Source organism: Anabrus simplex, chromosome 2 (assembly GCF_040414725.1).
Source record: "Anabrus simplex isolate iqAnaSimp1 chromosome 2, ASM4041472v1, whole genome shotgun sequence".
Classification (NCBI taxonomy): domain Eukaryota; kingdom Metazoa; phylum Arthropoda; class Insecta; order Orthoptera; family Tettigoniidae; genus Anabrus; species Anabrus simplex.
Genome location: NC_090266.1, coordinates 825116671 through 825139960, shown reverse-complemented (window position 1 = coordinate 825139960; position 23290 = coordinate 825116671). Strand labels below are relative to the sequence as shown.

Here is a 23290-nt window from a genome sequence, read left to right as displayed (position 1 = left end):
AATGAAAAATCAAACAGGTTGGAATATTCAATTTTGTGGCAGATTAGGCCTATACCGTACTTTGTTTTGCAATTATTGTTGACCTTATTTCAGAATCATATTATCATGTTGGAGTCCATGTACAGTACGGTTTGTCGGTACGATAATTGTCATGGCTTGGAATGTACAGTATTTACCGTGAACAATTTTGTAAGTGGCATTCCCTACGGTTGTCGTTCATGTATTCCTAACAAAGAGTACGGTAATGCATAAGAAGCTGCTGTGCTGTGGACAAATACATTTTTCGGTTTTTAATTAATGTTGATGCCACCTCGATTAATGACTTCATCCTGTCGCGGCACGCAACTTACTGCATTAATGTTTTATCAAACCATGCATTGCGTGTGCTTTGTGTTTCCCGTGTAGAATCCCATTCGATTCTATTCTGCTTGATGTAAACGGTGGAGTGGAAATTACGACTGATGGGTTCGATTCAATTCCACAAGGTGAGAGTGAGCATCTGGTGTTGTTGTTGTCATGGCGTGACATCATATGGCCTTGGCAAGCCTGGAGAGGTTCCATGACAGGCGCAAACGGTTTAACACAGGGTTCAACTTGCACGGGGACTGAAGTGTTCTAACCATGAGCTGCTTTGAGCGGATGTTTTCTATCTCAAGGGGCTCTAAAATTTGAACTGTTTAACCGGGAAATATATTTATAACAGAACACTTTAAGCAGGATAAATATACATATATCTTAATGCAACCGATCAAGGGACCAAGAATATCACACTTCATAGCCGGGAAAACTTCTTATGCGGGAACTTCTTAACCGAGTTTCACTGTATTTCAAATTAACCTCCACCAGCTCGTGATTCAGAAACGTCAACCCTTGCCGCATCACAGAATATTCTAAGATCCATGAATGTGCGCAATCACCCTGATTCACTGTTTAAACCTTTCAAATGCTGTGGAAACAACTATATTTCCAAAAAATATCCATCAAAGTGTATTTCTTCAAATACTGCACTTGGATAACGCGGAAGACAACACCATGCACTGGCAAACATAACCTCACACTCGGAAATAAAGACTAAAAACAGCATACAATTCAAAGACAAGGAGAAATTTATGCACAACATAATACAAGTACAGTATTCCAATGAATAAAGCACTTGCTCGGGGGAGTCAAAAATATTGCCCAATTGGAAACACTTGACATAAGAAAACAAGTTTTAAAATCCCAACATATATTTAACACAAGTATAATGGGTATTAAGTATGGTAAGCCTCCGTGGCTCAGGTGGCAGTGCGCCGGCCTCTTACCACTGAGTTCCGTGGTTCAAAACCTGGTCACGCTATGTGAGATTTGTGCTGGATAAAGCACAGGCGGGACAACATTTTCTCCGGGTACTCCAGTTTTCCGTCATCTTTCATTCCAGCAACACTACGATATCAATTCATTTAACTGTCAGCCATTAATCATTGCCCTAGGGGAAAGAGGCAAGCTATGGCAGTTGCTAGATGGGGGTTTCATTCCATTCCTAACCTCGTCGAATTACTGGAAACAGTCTATGTATTTTAATTTTCATAATGAGTTATAAATACCTTTGTACAGTACCTAAAATATACACACATGTTTAATGATCCAGTAGTTTTTTAGGTAACACTTTAGGCTTGTTGCCTTTTAAACACGGATTTTATTTATTTATAAACCCTAGCAACACACGGTTCCATATGACCCAAAGCCCTAAACGTCTTTCTGTCAGCATCACTTGCCTTTATCACAGAATCTTGCACGCTAGAGCGGCAATACATAATTTTTCAGTAGAATATTTGTCACCTGCAGACAGTATCTTCATTTTGTTTGGTATTAGCTGGACCTGCATCTCCCTCTCTCTCTGGCGTCATGTGATCGTACCTTTCAACATGGCAGGACCCCACTCCTCTGAAGCAGTCTCCTCGTGATCGATAGGAGTGTATTCCGCAAAAATTGTACCAATATCACACTCTTGCTGGTACGCCTTCCATTCTTCTTCTCATTCTTCTTCATTTAAGAAACCAAACCCACACTTTATGAAGCAGTTCGTGATTATCGATGATGGAATAGCGTTCCAGGCAACTGTCATAGTCTGCATAGTCTCCATCACATTCCATTTGCGTATTTCTCCTTTTGGAACATTTTTAGTGACTTCATGGAGAAAGCAGTGCACCAGTCGCTTTCTGTAGACATGTTTCTGAGGTGTAATGATACCTTGACCTAGGTGCTGTAAGTAGCTCCTAGTGTTGGCGACAGAAAAATAATACAATTATAAATAGGAAAGGACTTCTACCTTATCAGTACTTATCTATTGTAATTATTATACTACAGTACCAGTTTTGATCCCCTTTTTAGGGTCATCTTCAGATGAACAATACATTCACATATAGATCATGAAGCAAAGATTGAAATTACTTTGTCTGGGGAATGCCATATGATAACAAATGTTTGGTTATGTCCAAATGGGGCGTGTCAAAACGGAAACTGGCATGTATATCACTCCGTGTGACAATGCAATTCTATGTCTATAATAATATGCTTTAGGTCTTAAAATTAGTTTATAAAACACTATCTCCACTTAAAACTAACTTATAAGTATATGTAACAAAAACTATATATGTAGGAACACTTCATGCACAAGAACGTTTGTGTCTTGCGTATTATTCAGTTCATCGGTTGACTTCTGTGTTCAAGTCTTTTTCATGGTTGTACACTTTGACTTGGTTGAAGCTTTGCAGCTTGAATAATATGATTTGCTTGTAAAATTATCCTATTATTTGTATAAAAGATTTTGTCTTCATATATGTACATAGATAAAAACACTTTTCCAAATTTAAAAGGAGTACCAGGTGTATGGATACAATTACGATAAAATATGTATATTCAGCTGTGCAGTGTGTTGAATCTTGTTGTTTTATGTTAAAATTGAATCATCTTGATTTACTAGTTTAATTTCCGTATTGATAGTTTATGTATAGACAAGAAAAGGTTACACCTTATCAATACAGTTTTTATTGTAAGAATTAGCTTACAGGACCTGTTTCGACTGTAAATAGTCATCATCAGCTGAACATGAATACCTTTACATATGTGTCAAGCATTAATTGGTATTGCCCTTTCTAAGGGGAGATGCTGTAGGAAAGCATGATGTCTGAGTGTCCAAACTGGGCATATTAAGTGTAAAATGATTATACCGGTATATATAATTTTGTCATTCAGGTATTTGGGTATAAAGCTATCTCCTTCAGGACTAGAATTTGTGTATGAAACCTAACTAAAGCTTAAATCTAAGTTACAAATACATTAAACACATTAAAATACACAGTACATGTTAAAATCCTTTAAAATAATTAGTATAAAACAATTCATGGAAATGAATGTGTGTGTCTTGCGTGTATCTTCATTCTCGTTTTGACTCCAATGTTGTAAATAATTCAGTGCTTGCGTTGGTAGGCAATGCTGTAGTTCTCTTAGGAGGTCTTATTTACTTAAATAATGTCTTCACTTGTATGTGTGGTGAAAAGCTTCTATTGTTAACAAAATCCAGTTGTATAGATAGAGGTAAGTATTGTGCAGCTGTGAGTGGAATATTCAATTCTTACCATAAAAACTGTATTGATAAGGTGTAACCTTTTCTTGTCTATACATACATAAACTATCAATGCGGAAATGAAACTAGTAAATCAAGATGATTCAATTTTAACATAAAACAACAAGATTCAACACACTGCACAGCTGAATATACATATTTTATCGTAATTGTATCCATACACCTGGTACTCCTTTTAAATTTGGAAAGTGTTTTTATCTAGGTACATATATGAAGACAAAATCTTTTATACAAATAATAGGATAATTTTACAAGCAAATCATATTATTCAAGCTGCAAAGCTTCAACCAAGTCGAAGTGTACAACCATGAAAAAGACTTGAACACAGAAGTCAACCGATGAACTGAATAATACGCAAGACACGAACGTTCATGTGCATGAAGTGTTCCTACATATATTGTTTTTGTTACATATACTTATAAGTTAGTTTTAAGTGGAGGTAGTGTTTTATAAACTAATTTTAAGACCTAAAACATATTATTATAGACATAGAATTGCATTGTCACACGGAGTGATATACATGCCAGTTTCCGTTTTGACACGCCCCATTTGGACATGACCAAACATTTGTTATCATATGGCATTCCCCAGACAAAGTAATTTCAATCACTGCTTCATGATCTGTATGTGAATGTATTGTTCAGCTGAAGATGACCCAAAAAATTGGGTCGAAACTGGTACTGTATTATAATAATTACAATAAATAAGTATTGATTAGGTGGAAGTCCTTTCCTATTTATAATTGTGTATTTTGTCAATATGGACATAGATTACAAAGAAAAATAATATGCGCATTTGAAAAATGAAATTATGTTTGTGCGCAGTGCACTCATCTAACATGAGAACTATTTTTGTGTCATTGCATGACAATTTGCTCTGAAGGCATACCATCCACTCCTCAAAAATTTGCCCTTCATCCAGGCATTTTTGATACCTTGTACTGGCAAAGAAACTGCTTGATAGTCTTGAAACTTCGTGGTTTCTCGAACGTTGCTATTATGATGGGAGGAATTCTCTCACTTCTGTTGGCATTGCGACATGGTAGGACAGTGGCCGTATCCTTGTAAGATAAGTAAAGTTTCTAATCAAAAGAACATAAGAAGATAGAATTTCAATATTGCCTTCAATATAGAGGTAAAGGGAAGAAAAATTAAGAGGAGGGGAAAGAAAATGATCCATGAAATGGAAGAGGGAAATGATGATGGAGGAAGTAGGAGGAGTTTTAAGTTTACTAGTAAATGATTCATTCTGTTTTAGAATTTCTGCACGGGTATATATAAAAGCTGAGTTGCTAGACATTGAGGTCTTGTAGAACTTTAATATTGTGTGTGTCAATATTATGCATGTTGCACAGATTAAGTGAGGGAATTACAGGCCTAAGCAGTAAACTCATTGACTAGCTATAGTACTGGACTTAGGGCCGGTTCTACCACCTACTGGTAAGGTAGCACGTAACTTGCCCTCCACTTAAAAGGATGTTTCAGTTCGACCACTCCCAGGTAGCGCTATCGGCAGCATAAATCGTCGTTACCCGGCGCGTAATTTATCGGCCACTTCGAGGGCCCGATAAAACTTTACCTCAATTTAAGATTATTAAAATTTTATTGGTCAACCTATTCAATACAAATGATATTTGCAAAGTTAGGACTTACATCCTATTAAACTAAGGTCTAAAGGGCATCATCAGCCATTTTACACTCATGCTAAAGGTAAAAATCAGGATCCTGATTGTCGATATAAGAAAAAGTATATAAAATGAGAATAAAAATTAGAATGAATATTATACAATATGTGCAATCATGAGTTCTTAAATGACAATTGACAATTAAAAATCATTTAAAATGTTTGCGAAGAAATAAGAGTATGTATGGTTATTACATCAGCAATCTTAAAATGATCTTATAAAACTGTTCAAACTAGGCCTTGACCAAATAAAATAATAAGAAAGTCTATGGCTAAAGTTGCCGTATCAAGGTTCGTGAAATTCGGCTGGGAGCAACCTGATTTTAAATGGAGAGCAAATTAGAATCCAATGGCCACTCAAGACAACATAAAACCTCTCTCGTTGAAAAGTCGTAATGAAACTGTAGTATGGCGCATGTAGATTATAAAGTTGTGTCCAATCAATCCATTAATTTCATATTTTACGAAGTGGGATCGCGGTCTCAGTATTTTTGTTGAAGGATTTGTGAGAAGTTAACTAATAAGTGCCGCTGTACAGATTTTGTCAGCTCGTATACCGATGGTTAAATGGGAACATTCTTACGTGTTGGCTGTAGTTTTGAATGTGGATTGACTATTGAAGAAATATGGTGCAGAATCTGTAATGAAAAGGAGAATATAAAGGTAAGAAGTTTAGAGGAAAAACGGTTAAATTAGGGGAATTGATATAAATTCAATTACTTACGTTCTCGGTTTTTGCGGTATGAACTTGTTGCTTGTATGGTCTCGGAACGAGTGAGGTCTGAATGGCGTGTGTTGTATCTGTGTGGAACTGAGGGAGGGGGGTGTGATGGATGAACGGAAATAGGCGGAGCGTTGACCTTGCACGCTATTGGCTGTTGAAGATGGGGGGTTAAGGAAGAGGAGTGTAATGGAGAAGAGGAGGTGGACGGAGGGTTTAACGTACATGCCGTTGGCTGTGGAACATTAGCAGGGGCGGAGATGGAGGGAGTTACTCTTAAGGGGAAGTTGGAATCTTTATTGGAAGTTAGTTTGAGGTTTTTAAGGATTTTATTTAAATTTGGATTTAAAGATTGTAATAAATTGGGTAAAGTCTCGTATAGGGGATTTTTTATTTCGACGGGATCATTGAGATTTAGGTCTTTGTTGTAATGTTGATCCAGATATATGTAAATGTTTTCTAATTCGTTCATTAATTTTCCTTTATCTACTATTTTAATGATTGTTAGGTCCTGTTTGATAGTTGTGAAATGATGACCTGTATCTTTCATATGTGAACTCATGGCTGAAAATTTATTATGCCTATTGGCATTATAGTGTTCCTGGTATCTAGTAAGGAAGCTCCGGCCTGTTTGCCCTATGTATGATTTTTCACATTGCGTGCATTTGAGCCTGTATATGCCTGAGTTTGAGTAAATACTATTGTTCATGTTGAGTGTATTGTGGTTGAAAAATAGGCTGTGATTGGTGTTTGTCGTCTTGAAGGCAATGTTAATGTTTTGTTTCTTCAGAGGGTTTGTTGCTTGGTAAATACCTGGATTATTGTATGTAAAGGTGGCGAATTTAGATTTTTTAGGTTTTTCAGGGACGAGGTTTGTTGCTAGTTTTTTTAAGGGCGAAACATGTCCCTTTAGACCTTAGTTTAATAGGATGTAAGTCCTAACTTTGCAAATATCATTTGTATTGAATAGGTTGACGAATAAAATTTTAATAATCTTAAATTGATGTACATTTTCAATACAAACCAAATATGAAGTTTGTAACATGTAATAAAACTTTACCTGCCGGGCAAGTTTTGAGAGCTGAACATTATTAGCTGTATTTCTGGTGACATACAACTGAAATTAGCTTAGTATACTGAAAAAAGCATTATACTGTAACAGTGATCGATATTGTATTGCAGGATTTTGAACATTAATGCTTCCTTAGAGTTGCAACGGTCACACCAGCCCCTCGCATTGATAGCTTAGGGAACACATTTTATACGTCAAGCTTTCGCAAATAAACTCTAAAAGGATATAAAATCGAAACCTATTTGGAAATAATTTCAAATGAGATTTAATATTATACTTTTTCAGTTTTCAAACTCCAGGTATAACTTGTTTCTGTGTATCCGTATTACCTCAAGCTACCTCGTAGCATAATGGCTAACGCGCGCAATTCATAATACAAGGTTTTCAGGTTTGAGTCTTCATTATGATGAATCTTTTTTTTTTTTTCATTATTAGCGCTGTATTAATCTGTATGCCTCTTTTCATACGTTCTTTTGTTAATAACATATTTCATTGAAATGTTTAATCACAATATTATGTCTACTAGGAAAATGCTTTATATGTGTGCTACTTATAGAAAGTGATGATACGATTAATATAGCATACCGTATAGGACTGTCGCCCAGGTAGCAGATTCCCTATCAGTTGTTTACATAGTCTTCTTGTAAATTATCTCGAAGAAATTGGAAACTATTCCGTTCCCAAATTCCTCTTCCTATGATGGATATTTACCCCGATTAGTTCTTTAACAATAGGGTACCTTCCAAGTTTATCTTCATAAACATTAGAATGAAATGCATTATAAATCAATGGAAGCATGTGGAACTAAACGAGGTCACAGAGCTAGTTGCAAATAGAGCATCGTGGAGATACTTAATCAATTCACAGACGCCTGCAGATAGAATGCTCAAAGGCAATAAGTCCGTAAGGAAGATGTTGGCTGTATATACGTATATGGAAGCGCGTGAAAAAGAGTTAAGGACAACAGCAGGGAACAAAAATATTTTTAAAAATGTAAATTAGAAATACGATGAAAACCTGCGTACCTTCTATTACGGAGCGAGCAGCTTGACCAATCTACTACGAGAATACTTTCCAAAAACGCTGCCTTACATGACAGGTTATAACTGGCATAAGAAAATGTAATCTCGAGATTTTAAACCCAATTAGGTATTGATTTTGAAGCTCATAGATTAAAATCACGAAAGCTTGACATAAATCGTTGTCCATAACTCTTTTAAGATTCCCCTTATTAGGCTTTTTGAAGATAATCAACAGATGCAAGCACAGGAAAATAACACAATCGAAATGAGCTTCATACATCTGACGATAAATAGTAGCACACTCGAAAGCGAGAAGTCGCTGAAAATCAGTCTAGCCAACTCCGTATATCGGTGTCTAGCTCCTGGTAGCTACCCAGCGCTTGCGCGGAGGTGGTTGCACGCAACCCAAAGTACCAGCTGCTTTACACCCCCAGGTAGTTTACCTCCCTGGCAGCTGCCAGCCACTTTACCAGCAGATGGTAGAACCGGCCCTTAGTCATATAGATGGCTTCAGGTAAATGGAGAAATCAAGCATCATGTGGTGTGGATTCTTGTTTCACTAAGAGTGCTACATTTGCGGTCTACCAGTGCCAAGTTCCACCTATTCTACTGCATTCTGTTCAGTGTGTTTACTCCTCATTCTTACCAGCACCTGCATAACAGTGATTGAATAGTTCAAATGGTCCGGTGTGCTTGTACCAGTATTTATCAGAATATGTGATCCACGGCAGTTGTGATATAAGTAAGGAACTCCCCACTTCCACCCTGCCTATTTTCAGACAGATACTGTGTGATAACTCCGTAGATCACACATAATGCGGATGTCAACTTTTGGGTCAGTGAGTACATTATAGTATTGGGACTGGTAACCTTTCTGCTATGATAAAAACATGTGGATTGTAGATGAACCTATTTTTTAATCTGGTTTGTTTCACTTTTTCTCAGGATTCTCTTACTATACGAGCACTGTATCATCACGGTCAAAAATATCAGAGAAGTGCTCCACGATACAGGTGGAAAACTGTGTAGGAGTTGTGGTTTTTGTTGAAGCAGAGAAACATTTAATATTCTATGTAAGAAATTAATGTGAACTGACTGTATCCAGGAAAATGATCAATTTTGTTTGGTATTCCACTTTTAGCAGCGATCATATGAGCCTTGAGTCTTAAGGGGGGAGACCCAGCTTAACACGGAGAAAATAGGCCAATATTCATTCGATTGTTATATATCCTACAAACGTTGTTGACAAATGTTGCACATATCCCAGTATTGGAATGCTTCCCAGCAATCAGAAGCAACTTCAATAATGTCAAAATTCTAATTATAATAATTTCAAATAAAATGTTCAAAATTTCCCACCTTTTTAACAATATATCACGGTTTCCTTCATAACTACGTTACTGTTTCATGGATAATTATATGATTTTTTCAGGGTTTCCTCTCATGGTATTGTACTATAATCTGTACCTCATTCATATCAATAGAATTTATATTAGATTTTATACAACATATTTATTTTAAAAAAATATTATTTTTTTCAGAAGCTCGGAATAAAAACTATACAGAAATATCTAAATTACAGTCTGTTAGTGATTGAGGTTCATTTTGTAGGTGGATGTTCCCTGATACACATTTTGAAAAAGGAAAAGTACGAAAAGTCTTATAAACTTGGAATTTATAAGGGAAACAGTGATATTTTGTTAAAAAGGCAGGAAATTTTGAACATTTTATTTTAAAATATTATAATTATTATAATTTTGACATTATTGAAGTTGCTTCTGGTTGCCAGGAAGCATGCCAATACTGGGATATGTGCAGCAATTGGCAACAACAATTGTAGCATATTTAACAATTGAATGAGTATTAACCTTTTTCTTCACTTCGTTAAGCTGGGTCTTCGCCTTAATGGCTTTTAGTGAAGCAAACCAAATTCCAAACGTCACCTTAATGCAGCATTATTATCAGTAGACATCCCACCCGGTGTCAGATTAATTAGCATCATGCAAAGCATGCGCTACTGTAGTTCACGAAATTGCCTCCAAAGGCAGCCAAATCATTATTTAAAATTATGCCACAGATATGCTACACAACACATTTAAGGGTTATGAACAATGTACAGTAATTGGTACAGTCGTGCATCACCACCACCACCACCACCACCACCACCACCACAGTTCTTCTGTTGTTGTACAATACATATTTGTTTTGACGTTTAAAAGACGTGTGCATATGACCTATCACACTTATACCCACTCACCAGCTCAAAATGTGATGTACGTTATGCGGTATACAATACCGACATCAGATGTAGGTAGTGGTCATAAACATGTGACTTGATTGTGTAAGAGTTTTTTAATTTGTTGTGCCATGAAATCAGAATTTGTGATATTTACAAAATAGGATTGTTCACAAAATCGGCAACCAAGGGATGATTGTATTAGAACCATGAAACTACTTGTGGTTACTACCATCACGCAGGAAACACCATGAGTCAACTTTACTTGCGATTAGTACCACTATATTAGGTACACACCAGGTTTGTGATTAGCAACAGCAGATAGAGGGTTCATTGTGGGTTTACAGTACCCGTGATTAGGAAGATTAGTAGCACTATATGAGTGATACCATGGGTCTGCATTGCCTGTGATTAGTACCCACAATGTCAGGAACACCACAGGAATACCGGCGCCCGTGATTAGTATACCTATGTGAGGATCACCATTGGTTTGCGTTGCCTGTGAGTGAAGCCATTTTGTGAGAAACACAATAGTTCTGCGTTACCTGTGCGACGTACAATACTTGTAATATCATAATGTGTGGAACACACTAACACACTATTGCTCAGGGACTGGGCTTTTGTGTTAGTCTTAATACACATCTTCATGTGCACACATCACACTACCAACCAACAAAGAAAGACACAACAGTGAAAACATCCCTCTTCAGAGATTTGGATCCAGGAATGGCAGACCGGAAAACTGGGCCAGGTTCAGTCTTAAGTGCTGTCCACAAGAAATTGAGAGAAAGGTCAGGAATAAATAGTTCATCATATCTGGAGGAAAATTGTTCCAGGTACAGCATCTAAGGCAGGACCTCTGAAACGCCCAAAATCTCACACGTGCAAATCGAGGTGCAAGAGCTCCGTGCATTGGTCATGCTTGGCTTGGCTCGGACCAACGATTCGTCTCTCATCTACTCCCGGCTAAGCTCGGCTCAACTTGGCTCGGATTTGGAGCACTATGGAACAAGTGAGGAAGAGGGAGACAGGGGGAGCGAGCGAGACGCGTGGGGAAAGAGAGAGAGAGTTCTATTGCTCCAAATCGAGGAGTGAGGGTCTGCACTCTGGTCAACCGAGCGAAGTTGTCTTTTGCACAGTGCATGCATCAGGCGCATGCACCCTGAGAGGCCCTGATCTAAGGTTTCATGCAAGCCACTGTTTCTATGATCAAAACAATGAATCACGGAATGAATATCATGTTTCGCAGCCATTGTTTCAACTTCACGCTTTCTTTTATTGCTAACAGCTGTAGCAACAGGGTTCACACTATTGCTTTAACATTCTTTCTCATGCTCTATAAACTCACTATCTCTGAATAACTCACAATCAGACTCGATAATAATCATAAAATCAGAAATTTTATGGTCTTATAGTTTATTGGGAGAGATTCACTCAAGAGTTGGAAAAGGATGTAAATGGTGGGAAAAGGATATTTTATGGATTGATAAAAAATAAGAGAAAAGAAAAATCTACAGAAAATAAGTGGAGGAAGAGAATGGAAAAGTAGTAGCAGTCCCAGAGGAGATAAGGAATAGTTGGAAAAATTATTTCGATAAACTTCCTGAATGTGAGAAATGATGCAGATGAAAATGTAGTGGTAAATGAGGACGATCAAGAAATGGAGAGTGATATTGCAGTGGCAGTAGTGGAAATGGCTTTTAAACAAATGAAAACAGGAAAAGCAGCAGGGATAAATGAAATGTGTGGAAATGATAAAAGGCAGCAGGACCTATTGGTCTACATTGCTTATATAGGCTGCTAAGGTTTACATGGAGGGAAAAGCAAGTACTTGATGATTGGTGTAAAAGTGTAATAATAGCAGTATTTTAAAAAGGTGACAGGATATGCGACAATTATTGAGGAAATAAATGTTGTCACAAGTAGCCAAAATATTGGACAGAATAATAGAAAAGAGGGTGAGAGGAAGGATGGAAACAAATTTAGAAGAAGAGCAGTGTGGATTTCTACTGGGCAGGTCTAGACCCTATATTTACCATTAGATTACTGATAGAAAACCAGTGGGAATGTGGAAAAGATCTGGTGATGGTATACGTTGGTCTAGAGAAGGCATACAATAGTGTTAATAGAGAAAATGTGTGGGAAACCCTGGAAAGAAAAGGATGTGGAAGGTAATCAAGGGAACTAGTGAAAGCAATGTACAGAGTGACCTGAAAGTTTGTTAAATTTGACGAGGCAATACTTCATGGAATATTGGAGGTAGAGAGGTAATAATTGACACACATGATTGGCGTGACATGGGGGATATTGACACCAAAATAAAGTACACAAGATGACCAACAGATGGCGTTGGACAGCAACACGTCAAGTACAGATGCTTGACATGACATGGGTTTTTACTGACACCAACAACGAGTGCACAAACAGGCCAACAGATGGCGCTGGACAGCAAAACGTCAGTGATGCCGAATGAGACCTGTGTACAGTATAAAAGGAAGTGTCGTGAGAGAGGGCATCAGATGCACTCGCAGTCGCGGCATGTTGATGTTACACTTTTGGTCACTTTGTGTACTTTAATTTGGTGTTAAAACCCAATTTCATGCCAATCATATGTGTCAGTTATTACCTTTCTACCTCCAATATTCCATGAAGTATTGCCTTGTTAAATGTTAATAGACTTTTCGGTCACTTCTATAAGAATTGTTCCAGTTGTATCCAGACTCCAGTGGTGAGAACAGATTGGTTTAGAAACCAGACTGGACTAAGACAGGCAAGTGTGTTGTCTCCACTTATATTTATTTTGGTTGTGGATGAAATTCTAAAGAAAACAAAGGCAAGATATGGGGGATATGAAAATATTGTTGTGTGCAGATGACATGGGAGTCACCAATACAGAAGTGCAAATTCAACTAGAGGCTTTAAATGACACTAGTGAGAAATATGGTATGAAAATCAGTGTGGAGAAGAGCAAAACAGTGGTGATGACATGAGGAGAAAGAGAAGAAAAAGGAATAGTTAGTATCAGGGGACAAAACCTTGAGGTCTTTGCAAACTTTAAATATTTGGGAAGTGAAATAATGCCAGATGCAAGGTTCGATAAGGAGATCAGCAGAAGGGTACAAGCGGGAAATATGTTTTACCATAGTGTAAGGAACCTGTTGTGGAACAGAGAATTTCCTATGAAATGTAAAGAGAGAATGTGCAAGATTTACTATACCCCTATATTAACGTATGCGTCAGAGGATTTGACAGCAAGAAATTAGAGTAAAATTCAGGACAGTGAGATGAAGTTCCTGAGGAGTATGGTAGGTAAGACAAGGAGAGACAGAGTAAGGAATGTTGAGGTCAGGAAGGAAATAAGGGTAGAAAAACAGAGTGACAGGATGGAGAAGAATAAATTCAGATGGTTTGGACAAGTAATGAGGATGCAGGAGGGCAAGTTACCACAACGAGTGTTGGAGGCTAAGAGAGAAGGAAAAATGAAATGGCGTATGGCTTTTAGTGCCGGGTGTGTCCGAGGACATGTTTGGCTCGTCAGGTGCAGATCTATCGATTTGACGCCATTAGGCAACCTGCACGTCATGATCAGGATGAAATGATGATGAAGACGGCACATACACCCAGTCCCTGTGCCAGAGAAATTAACCAATGATGGTTGAAATTCCCGACCCTGCTGGGAATTGAACCTGGAAATCCTGTGACCAAAGGCCAGCACGCTAACCATTTAGCCATGGAGCCGGACAGAGAGAAGGAAAGAGCACAAGAGGGAGTCCTAGAGCAAGATGGAAGGACTGTGTCAAGAACAGTATGAGAGAAAGAAAGACTGGACTGGAATACAATTACTGAAGAGGAGTGGTAAAATCAGTCAACATTGATCTGCATTTAGGGCAGTCACCTAGGTGGCAGATGCCCTATCTGTTGTTTTCTTAGCCTTTTCTTAAATGATTACAAAGAACTTCTAAATTTATTGAACATTTCCCTGGGTAAATTATTCCAATCTCTAACTCCCCTACCTATACACGAATATTTGCCCCAATTTGTTCTCTTGAATTCCAACTTCTTCATATTGCAATCTTTCTACTTTTAAAAACACCATTAAAATTAATTCGTCTACTAATGTCATTCCGTGCCATCTCTCCAATGATAGCTTGGAACATACCACTTACAATTAATAAGTAACATTGTAGTTCCGTATTGAAGATTGCTATACTTATAAGATTACAAGTTAATTTATTATTTAACGACCTATTCATTACATCTGGGTCTTATATAATTAGGATCTTGTCCTTATTACATTATAAAAATATGAGACATGTTTCGCCTTTCATAGAAGGCATCTCATTCATTGTATCACTTCCAGATTAAATCAGGCACCTGATTTAAAGTTAAAATATAATTATTAATATTTAACATTTACACACTTAAAAATAGGAACAGTTGAGAAGAAAATTTGGATAACAATTTTGGTTTGGTTTTGAATAACAACATATCATCCGTTAGCTGTAAATGAAGGTTGTGTCAGAAGTACATAGTACAATGCTTATAATAGTAGTCTGTCTTGATGTTTTTATGTTACAATTTTTCAAAATGTTTAGGAAATGCATTCCATGAATGTGGAATCACTTAATTAAAAAGCTTATTCAGAAATGTCATTAAAGCTGTGAAACCATCTGGTTGAAGTCTTTAGTTTGAGAGATTAAGATTTGTGATTATTGACTTATAAATACGTACTGTAATTGATGGTTTGGCATTTGATATGGACCATTACAAAGAGATCAAATGTTAAAGTATGACAACAACTTGAATTGTGTATCTCGAATTAAAATAAGCCATCATTAATCTTGTTAAAGAAGTAAAGTTGTAAGTAGCACAGCTTGATGGTGTTGGTGCGTATTGAATACTAGCGTGTTGATCGAAAGGGACATCTAACTTGAGATGGATGATATGAGATGCCAAGCATGTGTAGTCTGTTCCTTAGACCGATAAGATGTTGCCTATTCGTGTTGAGCGTTGTGAGACTACTGACTACTAAAGACTTCAACCAGATGGTTTCACAGCTTTAATGACATTATTTCTGAATGAGCTTTTAATTAACTGATTCCACGTTCTTGGAATGCATTTTCTAAATATTTTGAACATTTGTAACATAAAAACATCAAGATAGACTACTATTATAAGCAATGTACTATGTACTTCTGACACAACCACCATTTACAGCTAACGGCTGATATGTTGTTATTCAAAACAAAAAACAAAAACAAAAATTGTTATCCAGCTTTTCTTCTCAACTGTTCCTATTTTTAAGTGTGTAAATGTTTAAACTTAATAATTATATTTTAACTTCAAATCAGGTGCCTGATTTAATCTCGAGGTGATACAATGACTGAAGATGCTTTCTATGAAAGGCGAAACATGTGTCATATTTTTATAATGTAACTAGCAATTACCCGCAGCTTCCCTCGCTTGGATTTCGTAATTTGATCAAAGTAATCGCTCCTCAGCATTGTACTAAGACATTAACTGAAAATTTCTAAAGTATAAAAACTGACCCAAAAATTGAGTTTCATTTACCCCAGAAAATCTCTGTAAACCATGTTTGTCGTATTACCTTTTGGGGCTAAGATGACCATGCGACATAGAATTGTACATGTGAGAAATGGTCTTCTTTCAAGTCAAAAAAATAAATACATGTTTCTTTATTTTTAAAGGAGATTCCAAATACCTATTCCCATATCTGTAACATCTTCAGTTTTTGAGATATTCATAAGTATCCCAATAAAAAGAATTAAACCTTTTGATCAGTGCTTCCCTCACCCCCATCCCCATCTAAGTGTATTTTCCGAAAACAAAAATACATGCTCCTTTATTTTTAAAGGAGATTCCAAATACCAATCTTCACATGTGTTACATCTTCAGTTTTTAAGATATAAGTATCCTTATAAAAATAATTCAACTACTTTTCACTTCCTTTCGCCCCCCGTTAAGTGTCTCCTCCGAAAACAAAAAGATACATGTTCCTGTATTTTTAAAGGACTTTCCAAATACCGAGTTTCTTGTCTCTAACATGTTAAGTTTTTGACATATAATGTAGGTATACCAGTACTCATTTTAAAAATTCACCTGCTTTTCCAATTCTTCTCAGCCCCTTAACTGGATTTTCCGAAAACAAAAAACTACGTGTTTCATAATTTTTAAAGGAGATTCCAGATACCAGTTTTCATGTCTGTACGTCTGTAACACCTTCAGTTTTTGAGATAAATGTATACTCATGAGAATAATTGAACTTCTCCTTCCTGACTTCTTTCCACCCCTCTCCTGCCTTAACTGGACTTTCCAAAAACAAAAAGTACATGTTTCTTTATTTTGAAAAGAAATTCACAATACCAACTTTCTCGTCTGTAACAGCTTCATTTTTTAAGATAAAGTATCCTGATTAACATATTTCAACTCCTTTTTTTAACTTATTTTCAACCCCACACCCCTTACGTTAATTTTCTGAAAAAAAAATGCGTGTTACTTTATTTTTAAAGGAGATTCCAAATACTAATTTTCACGCCTGTAGTATCTTCAGTTTTTGAGTTATAAGTACCCTCATAAAAGTAATTTAACTCCTCCCTTCCTACACATTAAGTTGATTCTCGCTTCCCCAAAAGTGCATGTTTCCTTATTTTTAAAGGAGATTCCAAATATCAATTTTCACATCTTTAACATCTTTAGTTTTTGAGGCATAACTCTCCTCACATGAAGAATTAAACTAATTTTTCAATTCATTCACCTCCCTTAAGTGGATTTTCCAAAGACAGAAGATTACGTGTTTCTTTACTTTGAAGGAAAGTTCCAAATACAAATTTTCATGCCTGAAACATCTTCAGTTTCTGAGATATAAGTATCCTCATAAAAAGAATTCAACTCCTTTTTCACTCCACCTCCGCCCGTTAAGTTTGTTTACCCTCACCCAAAAAATGTGTTTTTCTTCATTTTTAAAGGAGATTCCAAATACCAAATTCCAAGTCTGTAACCTTCAGTTTTGAGATATAAGTTTCTCCAGAAAAAGAATTCAATTTTTTTACTTCCTTTCACACTCCCCACTCAAGTGAATTTTCTATAAACAAACAGTACCCGTTTCTTTAAAAGAGCTTCCAAATACCAATTATCACGACTATAACATCTTCATTTTTTTTTAGATATATGTATTCTCGTAAAAGGAATTCACCTCCATTTTCATCCCCCCAACAAGGTTTATTCCCCCTCCCCCCCAAATTCGTGTTCCTGTATTTTTAAAGGAGATTTCAAATACCAATTTTCACGTTTGTAACATCCTTAGATTTTTTGGTATATATACATACGTTTTCATACAAATAATTCAACTAATTTTTCGATTCATTCACCCCACCCCTCCCCGTTAAGGGTTTTTTCCGAAAACTAATTAATACATATTTCCTTATTAAAGGAGATTCTAAATACCAATTTTTAATCGGAACAGACTTTCAGTGGATTATCTGAAAAAATAATTATTTATGTTTCTTTACTTTTACAGGAAATTCCAAATACCAGTTTTTGAATCTGTAATATGTTACGTGTCTGAGATAATTTGCAGATACAGTCTTTTTAAAATTTCACCCCGTTTGTCACTCGTGTTCACCCCCTATTCATGTCCACCTCTGTAGCGTAGCGGTTAGTGTGATTAGCTGCCATCCTCGGGGGTCCGGGTTTGATTCCCAGTACTGCCAGAAATTTAAGAATGGCAGGAGGGCTGTTATGTGATTGAAGTGGTACATGCAACTCACCTCCAGTGGGGGTGTGCCTGAAAAGAGCTGCACCACCTCGGGATGAGGACACGAGTTTACTTTACCCCCTATTCGTGGGATTATCCAAAAACACAAAAATAAGTGTTTCTTTATTTTCAAAGGAGATTCCAAATTTCAGTTTTCATGTCTGCAACATCTTCAGTTTTTGAGATATAAGTCTCTTTCTTAAAAGGTGTTCAACCCCTTTTCCCACATTTTCACCCCCCTTAATGGGATTTTCCAAAAACAAAAAATACGATTTTCTTCATTTTTAAAGGAGATTCCAAATACCAATTTTTACGTCTGTAAACTTTTAAGTTTTTGAGATATAGATATCCTTATTTTAAATATTCACCTCTTTTTCACCCCCTTAGCAACGGAATATCCAGAAATCCTTCCTTAGTGAGCACCTACACCGTAATATAAATGTATCCCCAAAATTTCATTTATGTCCAGTAGTTTTGGCTCGGTGATGACGAGTCAGTCAGTCAGTCAGGACATGTTATTTTATATATATAGATAAGGACAAGATCCTAATTATATAAGACCAAATGTATTGAATAGGTGGTTAAATAATAAATCTTATAATCTTATAAGTATACATACCACTTAGTCGAACAGCTCGTCTCCTTTCTCCCAAGTCTTCCCAGCCCAGACTATGCAACATTTTCGTAACACTATTCTTTTGTCAGATATCACCGAGAGCAAATCTAGCTGGTTTTCTGTGGATTTTTTCCAGTTCTGGAATCAAGTAATCTTGGTGAGGGTTCCATACTCTGGAACTATACTCAGGTGGGGTCTTACCAGAGACTTATATGCCCGTTCCTATACAACCTTACTACAACCCCTAATTACCTTCATAACCATATGCAGAGATCTGCACCCCTTTATTTACAATCCCATTTATGTGAATACCCCAATGAAGATCTTTCCTTATATTAACACCTAGGTACATACAGTGATCTCCGTAAGGAACCTTCACTCCATCAGTGCAGCAGTTAAAACTGAGAGGCAATGGTGCCTTCTGCACCCAGACCTGGCAGGAGCTGGAGAAGGGGAAATGAAAATGATGAAGATGATGATTTTATAGAGTTTATTTCTCATTTCCTGCAAAACTCGCTACCTGGTGTGTCTGGTTTGACAGGGTCAGTTATGCTTTCATTAGGCAGGATAGTACATCTCATGACGTTCTAGTCCTTCCTTTCTCTACAGAAAAGACTGTGGAAGAATTTCAAGTATTTCCTTATACTTTCGAAAGAAGACTGGCGCAGTCAGAAATTGTGCATCTCTCATGGAAGTAGTACAGTCTGTAATAGCGGCATTTAGTACTGGCTGCTGGTAACTGTCGATGATAACTATGAAGCTTTAATATCGATGTTCATCAGATAGTGACCACGAACCTACTAAGCTGGCATAGCAGGGGGAGAGGTCATACTCCCACGTGGCGTGTCGCAGGTGGCGGATAGGAGGGTCCTAACCAGCTTGCCGGCGGACTTGAGTGAAATAAAATATCTCTTGCGGACCAAACACACAACCTTCTGTGGGTGGGGGACGCAGATGAAGAATACATCCACGGTTTCCCCTGCCTGACGTAAGAGGCGACTAGAAGGGGCGATCAAGGGATGATCGAATTAGAACCATGATACAGTTTGTAATTAGTACCATCCTGCAGGGAACACCATGGGTCGCCTTTACTTGCGATTAATACCACTATGTTAGTACACAAATAGGTTTGTGATTGTTAGCAACAGAGTGTGAATCAGGGTAGGATTTACAGTACCCGTGATTAGTACCACTACATGCAGAACACTACGGGCCTACGTTGCCTGTAATTAGTACCATTGTGTGAGAAACATCATGTGTCTGGGTGTTGCCTCTGATTATTACCACCATATGAGCGACACCGTGGGTCTGCGTTGCCTGTGATTAGACCCACTGTGTGAGGAACACCACAGGATAGTACGAGTCCCTGTGATTAGTACGCCTATGTGAGGAACACCACAGGTTTGTGTTGCCTGTAAGTGGCACCGCAATGTAAGAAACACCCTAGGACTATGTTACACACATGTATTACATTACCCTAGTGATAAGTACCATTATGAGGGGCCGATGACCTGGATTTTGGACCCCCTTTGACAACAAGCATCATCGATTCAGGATTGTGCTTTAGAAGCATTCCCTAGGTCAGTAATACTATTGTTTTATGATATTTTCTGGGAATGTGGTGCATTGCGGGTCGGATCCACTGATTGTTTTAAATTCATATTCACCCATTCATTCTTTGTCATCATGTTTTGAATTCTGGTCTGTGGTTGATTTTGGACTTTTAAATTGTCATTACATTCCATCTCATTTTGTACCATTGGGGCGCTGATGACCTAGATATTAGGCCCCTTTAAACAACAAGCATCTTCAAGCAGCATCGGATATTGAAATAATTTGTATATTTTGAAAATTTTTTAGACCTGATGTTTTCATTTGAATTTATTGAATGTTATTGGTATTTCCAAATGTTGTAAAATTTGAATGCTTTTTTTTTATGTTTACCTTCTTAGGAATAACAAGATGTCCCATGTTAGTCCATTTAAATTAAGCACTGTGGATCAAAATTCAATAGCCCCTCTTTCATCTTGTCATAAATCTGGAGATGGTGATGATGTCTCAAACCTTTCGAAACCTTTGGTAAGTAAAAATTGTGGTTGACACTTTTCAATGTAACATTTAACTCACCTGTTTGTGTTGAAAATTTTTACCCGATTTCATCATTTTTTAACAGTTATTTCGGTATATTTTTAGCTATTTTTATTTTATTTTGTCAATGATTTAGCTAAATTTTATTTCCACTTTTCAGCAATAACAGGTAAACCAAGAACTTAGTTGATAACACGTTTGCGGTATAACAACGTTGTATTTTTTGCATAAGTATATTTACGTAAGTTATGCTTCTGCTTAGAATACATACAGCATTACACATTATATCAGAGCATGGAAATTTGAAAAAATTGTATCAGCTGTCACTGTAACAAGTAGGGCCTAGCCTAAGTATATAATTTACACATCAGTCTGAAAAAGAGAGAGAAACCATGAGTTCCATAATACTGGGAGTCAGAGCTGTTCTCCTGTCAGTACAATAAGTTGAGCATGCCGTCTCACTATCAACATTACTGACTGATCACGAAGATATTCTCCAAGGTACTCAACACATTTAAACCATGAGTTCCACCCGGTGATTACAGGAGTAGGGAAGAGTTTAGCTTTAGTGGGTTCGTCTTCTTATTTCTGTTTCAAGAATTGAATGTATACATGCTTTCTCTTCCATGTATTAAGGAAGATGTGTGTTGCCTGTACAACATATTGGTTCAAAGCACCAAGTTCCACTGCCCGTACGCTGCCCACCAAATTCAGTTTATAAGCCCAGCACTGCGTGTGTACTAACCCTTCTGAAACTGAAATCCTAACTGCGTTTATGCACTTGCCTATGTAACGTGCTGAATCTGAAGTTATAGAAACTACATTCTGGTACTGAATTTCAAGTTTATGAATTACATTCACCTGTGAACATGCTGTAGCATTAGCATTTGCAATAACTTTCACTCCCCCTACAAATAACTTCTGAACTGTTCTTATGCCACAAATAAGCACTTTTACCAGAACCATAAATATACGTTGCCCTTTTTGTTATCAGTCATTTCATCACATAGAATTGAAACTCTCTCATCTTTCACAGCTTCTTTTAATCTTTCCTTCTCCTCTTTGATGATTCGAGGTACAGAACCTTCCCGCGGTCTTCCAGCTGTGGGCAAGTCTTCAGTACCTTAAAAAATCAATAGGCCTAATATTAGAGGGCTCTTTAACATCATTTGAATGAATTAAATGATTTATAATTTTAAGTAAATGAGGGATCCAGCATGCATTATCTAGTTCTAAATGTAGTTAAACTAGAAAACTAGCATAACCACACAAAGTTATTAGAAAAACATAGCGTCAAATTTCTTCCTCAGAAAAACTGTATAGTATTGCACAAACCTGGTATATATCCACTCTTTCATCCTCGGATGATCAACTTTTTCCAGTGGAATATTTGCCTCCATAAAAACTTGAGTTGTAGATAAAATGAATTTGTCTTCACCGTATTTTGCTCGTTTTGCCACTGAACTAGTGTCTGTCAGACTAGCTTGTCTTCTGATGCCTGTCGTCATTAGCGCCTTTTCCTTGTTCTTAATATGTGAAACTCTGTTATTAATGTGTTTCAGGCATAAGTCCATTCTCTGCCACTCAATTCACACATTACGGTATTTGCATATCAGTATCTTTCTACATTTGTCAAACACGTAAAATCCTTCCGATGCAAATTCTTCTTCTCGATCAAAAACTGTCACAACCATTTTAATAAACTGAGCAAAAATTAGTAAATTAAACGCACCGATCAGCAGCGATTTTCAACAGGCAAGAGGACACCATCACTCCGTCACGTAATTATAAATACGATAAATTTCTCGCTTCCCAGGAAGCTAATTTAGCGATAATCGATATACTGTATCTTAGCTTTCAATATATATTGAACAGGTATAAAGTCAATTGTGGCATAGATTATCAGATTTTATTGCCACAACTCGCCTCGAATCTCCGTCGTTAACTTCAAATGATGCAATTCCGAACAATTTCGTAAATTATTTCGCGATTTTGCTTAAATGTAAATAGATTCGTGTTTTTGAGCCAAATTTGTAAAATTTTGCAATTTTCAGCAGAAGTATGAATCACCGCCTTTTCATAACTACTTATCCACCCGTGGCTGGTCTTGAAAATGTCCTTGGTATGTTTAAATGTTTTGCGAGTTGCTTAGCATATGTCTGAGGTGTATCTCATATCACAGCAAAGAAATGTCTTATATGTCTACCTTTTATAAATGTTTTTGCTTGTGCTCTAATTTTGAGTTAATTTTCTCTTGTAGACTGGGTCACATACAAACAAGCCATTACGCTCAAGTATCTATATCAATGTCCATTTGTTTCTGTGACAACAAATGTACTGTTAGCATGCCGGTTTCCATACTTTTATGTTGAAACACACATCGAATGACTTCTGCTTGTTTTTGTAGCATTCCAACTACTATTATCTTAAAAAGAACCAGGCCATATGAA

The 23290-nt window shown here is 36.9% G+C and overlaps 1 protein-coding gene across 1 annotated transcript in view; it reads left to right on the top strand.

Annotated features, from left to right (window-relative positions):
- The window catches only part of LOC136864483 (telomerase-binding protein EST1A), a 616383-nt gene that overhangs the window by 55238 nt on the left and 537855 nt on the right, over positions 1–23290 (top strand). Inside the window, exon 4 of the mRNA XM_067141513.2 lies at positions 20705–20831. Coding sequence (XP_066997614.2) covers positions 20705–20831 — 127 coding nt within the window. The remainder of the gene's footprint in view (positions 1–20704; positions 20832–23290) is intronic.